The sequence below is a fragment of the Otolemur garnettii genome, unplaced genomic scaffold (genome assembly GCF_000181295.1).
Source record: "Otolemur garnettii isolate 467f Iridium unplaced genomic scaffold, OtoGar3 scaffold00001, whole genome shotgun sequence".
Classification (NCBI taxonomy): domain Eukaryota; kingdom Metazoa; phylum Chordata; class Mammalia; order Primates; family Galagidae; genus Otolemur; species Otolemur garnettii.
The window spans coordinates 28,075,411-28,086,579 of NW_003852396.1; the positions used below are offsets into that span (position 1 = coordinate 28,075,411).

The 11,169-nt window shown below is 46.2% G+C and overlaps 1 protein-coding gene across 2 annotated transcripts in view; it reads left to right on the top strand.

The window, feature by feature from the left end:
• P4HA3 (prolyl 4-hydroxylase subunit alpha 3) overlaps nucleotides 1-11,169 on the top strand; it is a 51,506-nt gene that overhangs the window by 23,723 nt on the left and 16,614 nt on the right. For both annotated transcript variants that reach the window (XM_012801563.1, XM_003780905.2), the window contains exons 5-8: nucleotides 621-672; nucleotides 2,677-2,840; nucleotides 3,309-3,485; nucleotides 10,425-10,489. In XM_012801563.1, the coding sequence (XP_012657017.1) occupies nucleotides 621-672; nucleotides 2,677-2,840; nucleotides 3,309-3,485; nucleotides 10,425-10,489 (458 nt within the window). The remainder of the gene's footprint in view (nucleotides 1-620; nucleotides 673-2,676; nucleotides 2,841-3,308; nucleotides 3,486-10,424; nucleotides 10,490-11,169) is intronic.

Sequence of the window (11,169 nt, forward strand, 5' to 3'; positions counted from 1 at the left end):
AGGCGCCAGCCACATACACCTAAGGTGGCAGGTTCGAATCCAGCCTGGGCCCGCCAAACAACAATGACGGCTGCAACCAAAAAATTGCTGGGCGCTGTGGTGGGTGCCTGTGGTCCCAGCTACTTGGGAGGTGGAGACTCACTTGAGCCCAGGAGTTGGAGGTTCCTATGAGTTGTGATGCCACGGCACTCTACCCAGGGGGACAGCTTAAAAGAAAGTTTGTCTTCCTCTATCTCCCTACCTTCCTTGGTAAGGGTGGTAATAAGTCAACTGTAAATGAGAAAACTGGTGAGACCTGATTATAAATCAGGACCACGTAGTCTTTGCATTACCAGTCTGTTGCTCCTTTCTTTTCTTTTTTTTTTTTTTTTCAGTGTTTAGCCAGGGCTGGGTTTGAACCCTCCACCTCCACCTCCAGCATATGGGGCCAGTGCCCTACTCACTGAGCCACAGGCGCTGCCCATGCTGTTCTTTTCAATGAACCTTATTATCTACTATGTTCGGAATATTTTGTAGGTTTTAAAACAATCTATTTAATGATTTGTTCAGAGGAAGTATCCTCAGTGCAGTTAATGCTTGCTTTTCCTTTTCTTTCTTTCTTTCTTTCTCTTTTTTACTAGGCAGGAAATGTGTCGTGGGCCCTCAGCCTCTCCCGAGAGTTTCTTCTCTACAGTACGTAATGATAAAAGATAATCCAGCCACAGGTCTGATTTATGGAGAACTCCCTTCTGCTCCTGGCCTTTAATCCTTGCAAGGAAAACACAGCTATCTGTGGTTATTTAATTTCATAATCTAAGACACATTTCAAATTTTAGATGAAAACTTATATTCATGTAGATCAATGCATCAGGGTTTTTTGCTTTTTTTTTTTAATTGGGGGAACATTTTAAAGTTAGTTGGGAAATGCTGAGACGATACCAGCCTGTCCCTTCCCTCCTGCGCTCCCAGCCAGTTATATATTAGCATTGCTTCAATGGGAACAAGTCCAGGATTGAAAGCCAATTTCTTCAAGACATCTTAAAGACCTAGGTTTTGGAGGATTACCCAGGAATGAATGAAATCAATGTGCCCTATGTGTGCAGGAAGGAGAGCAACTCAGCCGGATCCTTCACCTCAGCTGCCCACAGAGTGTTATCAATTCTTTCCTTTAAACCAGAGCTCACTTTGCTATGCAGCCATCCTGCCCACATGCCTTAGAGACCAGTTTCACCCCCCTTCAGGGGGTGCCTTGCTGACAACACCAAGGTAAACAGGAAGGAGACGCTTCCTAGCTTAACTCTGTTTGGATATTTTTGCTTAAAAAAATTTTGTATACATATATATGTGTGATTAAAATTTGAGTGGTAGATGGCTTCCTCGGCTTTCCTTTACTAAAATATTTAGGTTCTAAAATAAGGTACAAAATCACTATTTTGTGTTAATAGAAAGTTTTTCATATAGAACTTACCAATTGCATTTATTCATAAATTTGGAATGAATCCATTTAGTAATGTTATTCCTTTCTGATCATTTAACCAACAGTAGGATAAGGAAGTAGTTGTGTGGACTATAAACACATGAGTAATTAGTGGTACAAACAGAATTACAACCCAACCTTCCTTTTATTTCTGTGTGCTGGATCTTTTAAAATCTCTACCTCTCCCAGAGAATCTACAGTGTGTGCATAAGCAGAACCCTGCAAATTGAGATTCCTTGTTTCATTTCTAGCTGTGCAATATTTTCATTGCTCTTTGGTCTTATTATTTCCATTCTCCAAAACTTCATTTCTCCTCTTGTTAAAAAAGAATGGTAATTTCTGCCCCCTCCTTTCCTCCTTTGCCAGGGCAGTGGTTGTGGTAGGAGCACACTGGGCTCCTCAGAGAAAGATGCTTTGGGAGCGTTAGAACAGTTCAGCACCACTTTCTGAGATGCACTGAGAATTAAGCACAGAGGCCAGCAGGCCATGGGTAGTCGCCAACCCAAGGGGCATCCTGTGGCCAAAGTGGGCACAAACGAGACACGAGATTCACTGGGTTTCCCTAGGGCTCTGTAGGAATCTAGGCTAAAAACAAAATCTGGAGTCCTTTCATCCCCTAGTGTTCTGCTCTGAGTCTAGGCAAGTTAAAAATTTTGAAGGAGCCAGAGGAGCCAAGAATGAAGGAGCTTCCAGTTTCCAGGGTCCCTCTGCAATAGGCTTTGACTCTCTGGGCTTCTCTTTTATTACATTTACTTATCATTTTTGTTGTAAGTGGTAATTTAATGCCCCTTTTTCTGGGAGGTCAGCCTCTAGCACAGTATCTGGTGCACAGTAGATGTTCATCAAAGATTTATTGAATGGATGGGTAAATGAATGACTGGATGAAAGAATGAAGCTTTTTCTTCTCTATACATAAAACTTAACCATCACTATCCTAGATCAGCTGTCCTCATGATCCCTTGGCTGAAGAGTGTTAAGTATCATGTTCCTCCCCAAAGCCTTCTGTGCCTTTGGATTTGCCAGGCCCTGGTCAGTCTTTTTTGAACACCAGGTACTCTCCAGAGCGAGGGCCTTATGTCCTCCTGTGCATTAACATGAGGAGTTATGGGGGGGGGCAGTTACCTATTCTGCACAACAGTGAAGGTGTAGGAAACCTGGCTAGCACGCCCTGGGGCCAGTATTTGTTAATCTGTGTTATTCCCTGCTCTGATTTCTCTCAGGCCCTGATAATAAGAGGATGGCCAGGAATGTCTTGAAATATGAAAAGCTCTTGGCAGAGAGCCCCAACCAGGCAGTAGCCGAGACTGTCATGCAGAGACCCAATGTACCCCACCTACAGACCAGAGACACCTATGAGGGGTTATGTCAGACCCTGGGTTCTCAGGTAGGATCTGTCAGGGAAAGAGAAAAGGGGAAAGGCTTGGCTAGAGAGCAAGAAGCTAGCCCTGGGACAACGGGAGGGGAAAGCTGATGCATTAAAACAACAAAGCTCAGCTGGGCAGCATCAGAGCGACCACATTCTGGGTCTCCTGCATTCCTGTTATTTTATGCCAATCGTTCCCCTAAGGCAGCGGTTCTCAACCGGTGGGTCGCAACCCCTTTGGGGGTCGAATGGACCCTTTCACAGGGGTTGCCTAAATACATCCTGCATATCAGATATTTACATTACGATTCATAACAGTAGCAAAATTACAGCTATGAAGTAGCAATGAAAATAATTTTAGGGTTGGGGGTCACCACAACATGAGGAACTGTATTAAAGGGTCACGGCATTAGGAAGGTTGAGAACCACTGCCCTAAGGTTTCTGCTCCTAGATCCTTCTTTTCCGTTGACTCTAGTCTTCCCTTACAGCCCACTCACTACCAGATCCCCAGCCTCTACTGCTCCTATGAGACCAATTCCAGCCCCTACCTGCTGCTCCAGCCCATCCGGAAGGAGGTCATCCACTTGGAGCCCTTTGTTGCTCTCTACCATGACTTTGTCAGTGACTCAGAGGCTCAGAAAATCAGGGAGCTTGCAGAACCATGGGTGAGTGTCCCCAAAGCCTACCAAGAACTTCCTTATGTGTCTTCATGTGCCTGGAGTTCAGGAGTGTGAGAACAGGCATCCTCAACAAACTGAACATTTCATTAGTCTGGGAGCTCAAAATGCCAACCATCCCATAAAACTAATCCATGGTGGGGAAAAAATCACAGTAGTGGTTGTCTCTGGAAGGAAGGGATTAACTGGGAATGAGGTACAAAGGAATTTTCTGGGGTGTTGAAAATGTGCTCTTAAGATCTTGTTAAGGACTTGGTATACACAGCTGAGTGCATTTGTCAAAACGCAGCAGATAGTCCTCTTGAGACACGTGCATATCATTATGCATAAATTTAACCTAAAAAAATAAAAATATAAAAGAAACTTTCAAAAATGTCAACTGTTCCTTGTAATTAGTGGAAGAAAAAAGGAAGAAAGTGTGAGATGGCAGGGTCGAGGAGTGAAATCCTAAATCATATCTGAGAGTTAGAGTGGAAAGTTCCTAAAGAGGAAACTGAGGCCCAGACTTGGGAAACTGGGCAGGGACTTGATTAACGTCATGAATGTCACCAGGGCCACAACTGAAACTAAGAGGTACGTTGATTGGCACTCTGATGTTAACTTAGGCCATGTTATGCTCAGTAACAAGCAGCCCCAAATCTCAGAGACAGCAACAGTAAAGGTTTGTTTTTTCCTCACATTACTTGTCTGTCTTGGGCTGGCTGCAGCTCTGCCCCACACTCTGGGACCTGTCCTGACAGCAGCCTCGTATGTGGGACATTGCCAGTCTCATGGGAGAGGAGAAAGGCAGAGATGGCAGACACGAGCTGGCTTGTCAGGCTTCTGTATGGCAGTGTCAGACGTTACTTCCACCCATGTTTTGCTGGTCAAAGCAAAGCATGTGGCTACCACTGAGGTCAACAGGGAATCCATTCAGGGGTGTCCAACCTGCAGGCCATGGGCTGCATGCAGATTATTTGAGGACTGTTTTGCTTATATGTGGTGTTGGATATTGCAAAAGTTATATATGGAGGGTTTTTGTTTTTGTTTTGCTCATCAGTTTTGTGTGGCCCAAGACAACTCTTCTCCCAATACGCAGCAGGAAAAAAAATGGTTAGATATGCCTGATGGTTCTTCCACAGGGAAGCTACTGCAAATTACTGAGCCAAGCTTGATGCCTGTGGGAAGGGGGCATTTAACCTCCCCTTAGGGAGTGTGGTAAATATTTAGAAAAATTATGCAGTCTGCCTCACCTCTATAAATGTGTTGCCTGTTTAAAGATGGCACATTGCTACTACCTCAGAATTATTTATGTCAAACCAGACATCACACCCTCAATACGTGCAGTTTACTCAGGCAGCCATTAGTCAGTCATCAACAGAGCTGAGCCCGCTGTGTGCCAGGGCCTGCCCTGGGTGCTGGGCTTTACTTTGAGATGAAGTATCAGTCCTTTCCCTTGGGGAGCTTACTGCAGAATGAGGACAAACAAATCTTTCTTTTTTTTTCTTTTTTTTGAGACAGAGCCTTAAGCTGTCACCCTGGGTAGAGTGCTGTGGTATCACAGCTCACAGCAACCTCCAACTCCTGGGCTTGAGCAATTCTCCTGCCTCAGCCTCCCAAGTAGCTGGGATTACAGGTGCCTGCCACAACGTCCAGCTATTTTTTGGTTGAAGTTGTCATTGTTGTTTGGCAGGCCCGGGCTGGATTCAAACCCACTAGCTCTGGTGTATGTGGCTGGTGCCTTAGCCGCTTAAGCTACAGGCACCAAGCCCAAACAAATCTTTCTAACAAACTATGTTTTATTTAATTTTTGGAGACAGAATCTCACTCCATCAGCCTGGGTAGAGTGCCATGGCATTATAGCTCACAGCAGCCTCAAACTCCTGGGCTCAAGCAATCATTTTGCCTTAGCCTCCCGAGTAGCTGGGACTATAGGTGCCTGCCACAATACCGGCTAGTTTTTCTATTTTTAGTAGAGACAGAGTCTCACTCTTGCTCACGCTGGTCTCGAACTCCTGAGCTCAGCCAGTCCATAATAATTAAAAAGATGAACAAAGATAAAGCCATGGCCCACCTTGGCCTCCCAGTGTTAGGATTATGGATGTGAGCCACTGCACCCAGCCTACAAAATACTGTGATAACCTACTGTCGTGTGTGCAGGGAGTTGTGCTATGGTCGCATAAAAAAGTGAGTCTTCCTCTGTAGAAAAGGCAGTTGGGTGAAGAGCAGATGGTGAGGAGAGAAAGAATCAGGGAAGGCTTCCCTGTGGAGGTGACATTTGGCAAAGGGTATTCCGGAACACAAAGCAGTATGTGCAAGGGCCTGATACACACGTTGTGTCATATTCAGAGAGTGGGGAGAGCTTGGTCACTGAAGTGTGCAAGAGACGGGAATTGTGGGGGGGGGGAAGCGATAGGAGATGAGGGCAGATGGTGAGGCACCATTAGCAGATGCCGGGAGTGTCGTGCTGGGCAGTTTGGACTTTATTGTGTAGGCAGTAGGAGAGCTGCTGGACAGCTTCCAACAGGAGAGTGGATGATCAGCTCTGTGGTTTAAAGGAAGACTCTGACGGAGAGACGTGGATCATGGATCGGAGAGAGAAGAGCAGCAACTATCATTTCAGCTAAAGACCCCTCCAGGCAAGTCTAGTCCTTGTATAGGTTTTTGAGAGGATTAAGCTTCACCAGTGAATTGGAACAGTGTGTTTTCAATAGGTTCAGCCCCTCAGGGAGCTAGCAGTAGTAGCATTTGGCCAGCAGCTGCTTTTTCCTTAGAATAGGCATGTTGCCATGGTGACGGGACAGGTGGCCCACCCTGAGATATTTATTTAATCATTCAAGGCTAGGTCATCTGTCTGGCACGCTCATGGACCCTGCCGCACTCCCCTCTCCAGACGTACCTTCCTGGGCTGCTGATGCCTGGTCTGTGGCTCTCCCAGGAATCGGGGGCAGCTTCCCTGTGGGAAGTGGGCAGACATCTCAGTGACTTGTGTTGAGTTTATCTGCTTCCTATTCACTGTCTCTTTCCTGGAGCACATGTTCTCATCACTTCTCTCTCCCCCCACATCCTGCCCATCCTTGAAGAGACTCAGTTGCATGACGGACACCCTAAAGAGTCTGACTTGATCGTTACACGTTATACACATGTAACAAAATTTCACATGTATCCCCCACATCTGTACAAATAAAAATAAATAAATAATGTTTTATTGCCCAGATACAAGTCATCTGGTTTTTGCAACAAGCAACCCATCCCTGACAGTTTTATGGGTTAGCGTCCTGTCCCACCAACTAGATTGTAAGCTAGAGGGCATCATGTGTTGTCCTTGAAACCCCTCGCCTGGGTTCTGCCTTTTGCAGTCAGAGTCATCTTTAGAAAGTCAGGTCTGACCATGTCAAGCCCTTGGTTAAACTCTTTTATGGGTCCATTTCCCCCTCAAATGTTTGCATACCTCTGTGGCCTGGTTGCTGCCAACCTTCTGCCCCACTGACCCCTCTCACTCAACACTCTGGCCACACACTCCTCTCTGCCCTTGACCTGTAGATTCTAGTTTGTCTTCTGGACATCCTGGCAGGCTTTCTGACCTTCATGAGAATCGGCCAGATGCCCCTCTCTGTGTTTCCATAGCACTCTGTACTTCACATGATGGCCCCATGAGATGACTCCGGCAGGGACATTGTCTGGCTTAACATATTATTTGTCCAATTCCTAGTATAGTGCTAGGCACAGAGAACAACCAATAAATATTTGTTCTAAAACACAAATGACTTGTGTGTGGACAATAAATTATTATTTATTTATTTTTATTTGGACAGATATAGGGAGTACATGAGAAATTTTGTGACACGTGTATAATGCATAATGATCAAGTCAGAATCTTTAAGGTCTGTCGTCCAAGTACACTACTACTGTAGACCCCCTGCGCTGCCATCAAACACTGAATTTTTCCTTCTATCTTATTGTATGTTTGTACCCTCCTTCCCTTCCTGCCTCATCTCTATTATCTATTTTTCCACTTTCCACCTTCATATGATTCCAATTTCTTACCTCCTACAATAAATGATTATTAGGCTGAGGCAAGAGAATCACCTAAGCCCAAGAGCTGGAGGTTGCTGTGAGCTGTGACGTCATAGCACTCTACCAAGGGCAGCAAAATAAGACTCTGTATCTAATAAATAAATAAATAAATAAATGATTATTAAAGAAATGAAGTACAAGGTGGCTCCTTAAATGAGGGAGAAGGAATTCCCTAGGGTTATTTTTTAAGTCATTGATTTTTTTCCCTATAAAAACAAGAGAGTATGAATCTGAGTGGCTGGGGAGAGGATGCCGGGGTGACTGGTGAAATACATCAGGCCCCTTCTGATTTCCCGCACCCTAGGGTTGTAGAGCCGTAGAATGAGATGAACTCCCAAGAACATGCTGTTCGTGTGCTGCATTTCATACATGATCCGAGGAAAGGAAGAGGCTTTTCCAACATTGTCACCTGTTTTAGCAGCAGGAACAATGACATTATAGAAGACTCAGAGGAGGGAAAAGGTTTTTGTCTTGTGTAATTCATTGGCCTGGGCACTGCTCTGCCTTCCTGGGAGGCACTAGGCTGGGTCTGAGCCCAGTGAGTGCCTTGAAGTGCAGGGCCTGGTTTCATTCATTCGCTTGTTCATCTAATAAGTACTGAGCTCCTGCTCCCTGCCAAGCCCTCTCTGGACCTAAGGATACAGTGCTGAAAAAAGGGCCAACTTTTTGCCTTCATAGAGCTGACATTCTGATTGTAGAGACAGAAGCAGACACACCCTTATGTAAATAAATGTGTATCTTTCTGTCCCCAGGACAGTGACTTTGCAGTTGGAGTCAGGGGACCATACCCCCGCCTGCCAGTCTCAGTCCACTGTCTGGCAAGCCTCTGTTCACAAGCTCTTTTGTATCAGGGCACTGGCCCCACCCTCCGGTCTCAGTCCACATCCAGCTAGCCTCTGCTTGCCAGACCAGTTGGAGTCAGGGGACCATGCCCCCACCTGCAAGTCTCAGTCCACCGCCTGGCAAGCCTCTGTTCACAGGCTCTATTAGAGTCAGGGCACTGCACCCTGCCCGTGGGTCTCAGTCCTAACCTAACCATGTAAGCCTTTGTTCACCAGCCCTGCTAGAGACAGGGGACCACATCGTAACCCTCAGGTCTTGGTTCATACCCAGAAAACCACTGCTTGAGGGTTCTGTTGGAATCAGGGGACCACACCCTTGCTCTCAGGTCTCAGTCCATGCCTAGCAAGCCTCTGCTACCAGCCCTGTCTGCCGAACTCAGTCAACACGGGAAAACCACTCTCCCACTGTGGGTGCCATCAGAGCTGGAGGTTCTGCACCCCATCCCACCAGACACAGCCCAAACTGAGGGTCAATACCACCACTGGCCGGGCATAGTCATAACCAGGGGACTGCTTCTCTTCCTGCTGAGTGTCCCTTTCTTCCCATATCCTCTTTCTTCCCCATTAGTCACAGATTCTGTCCTGATGATTCACAGTCCACACCATACCCAGATCTTTCAGGACAAGACCAAATACTCTGTGCTCTGCAGGGGGAAGAACTTCAGACTGCCATGAGAGGGGGACGGGTGGACTGGGAGTTTCAACTTGGTGGGGGAAAATATCTGTTCAATTTTATGCCTGGCAGGGTGGTGTCTAGGTTCATAAGTGGGACCTCCCTGAAGAAAGAGACCAGGCTCTCTCCAGCGAGGTAAAATGAGAGGTCTTTTGTTCCCTGCTCATTCACAGATAGCCTGCAGCAGGCCTCTTGCTTGGGGGAGGGGTCTCCTGTCCTCTAGTCAATAGGCTTTGTACCTGAAATTTGTTTTCTAAAATGCTCTTCTTTGGAGTTACAGCTTGCTGAATTTTCTTGGCTCAGCTCCCCACTTTTGGCTTTTTTTTTTTTTTTTTTTGAGACAGAGCCTCAAACTATCCCCCTGGGTAGAGTGCTGTGGCATCACAGCTCACAGCAACCTCCAACTCCTGGGCTCAAGCAAGTCTCCTGCCTCTGCCTCCCAAGTAGCTGGGACCACAGGCGCCTGCCACAACGCCTGACTATTTTTTTTGGTTGCAGCCATCATTGTTGTTTGGCGGGCCTGGGCTGGATTGGAATCCACCACCTTAGGTGTATGTGGCTGGCGCCTTAGCCACTTGAGCCACAGGTGCCAAGCCTCCCATCTTTGGCTTTTATAGAGTTCGGTTCCATCCAGTTTTTCTTCTTCTGCTCAGGAGCCTCTGCTGAGGGTTGCTACCAGTCAGCCATCTTCCCAGAATTCAAAAATAATTTAAATGCTATATCTGGACTATCAGAACCAAAGAGAAACAGTTAGTTAAATTAGCGACTTCAAGCCTGTTGTTGTTTTTCATACTCAAGACAACTGTGTCTATCAAAATATCATGTGTACTCCAAAAATATGCAACTATTATACATTAATTTTTTTGAAAAAGCTGTTGTGCAAAACAGATTCTTTGTAAGGAAGGGCTTTTGTCAGAACCATTCCAAAGGAGCAGCAGCAGGCTGCCTCTGAGTGTAGTTCCCTGTTGTTGGAGTGTTCATTTATTCGACATGTACTAGGTGCTTGCCATAGGTCAGGCTCTGTGCCTGACACTGGGATACCAGGATGAATGAAATAGCTCTTCTTCTCACCTCACTCAAGTGTTACAGATACAAAAGGGATTCAAATGCCAGTTATTTCAGCTCAACAACCTTTATTGGAGTGTTTGCTACGGACCAGAGTGCTAAAGTTATTTGGTTTCTTACTACTTTTTATTTGCAAGATTGACAACTATCGCTAAATCATTCCCATATGCCAAATATCATCTAATTAGGGAGGAGCTGGTGGTTGTTTATGTGTAAGAGAGGGGCCCACCTATGGAAATGACAGAGCCCTTCCCCTTTGCATCATAATTTTGTATCATGTTCTTCCACCAGCTCCAGAGATCAGTGGTGGCATCAGGGGAAAAGCAGTTACAAGTGGACTACCGCATCAGCAAGAGGTAAGAAGGGCCCTTCCTCGGCCGGGACTGCTGGTCATGCCTGCCACCCACACCGGCCTGTGGCATAGCTTATTGCCAGGCAACAGCTATTCAGGGACCATCAGAGATGCTGTTTCTCCATTCACAGTTTTCTATATCATCTGAGGATTTAACTGGAAGGCCATTTAAGAAAGTCTTGGAAAAGCTCCTGTGGGCCTAAACCAAAAAATAAAGTCTATCCAGGATCATTCTAACCAGGATTGCTTTTCCAGACAGTACAGTCCTGTTCACATTTATAACTTGACTCCACGAGATTCCATTCCCACCTTCTGACTCACATTAAAGCATGACTTGCCAGAATCAGGCAAAAAGACAAATAGATTCTCTGTCCCCAGTGGCTTCTCTGGAGGAGCAGATTTGGCTGTGAGAGACCTGCTTTATCCCCTTCCTACCACCCCTGCCCGCCCCCCCATACACCCCTTACTGTGTCCCTTTATTTGCACTGTGGGGATAGGACTGGTGATACCATAAAAGGACAAATCTCCATCAAAGTGTGTGAGACAGTGACCTCAGCATCCTTGGGGAGAGGCCAGACTTTAGGATGGGTGGTTCATTGGTGTTGTCTGGGAAGTGAAGTGAGGGATGGATGCTTTGATTCAGAATCACTGGGCTTGGCTGGGCGCCTGTGGCTCAAGTGGCTA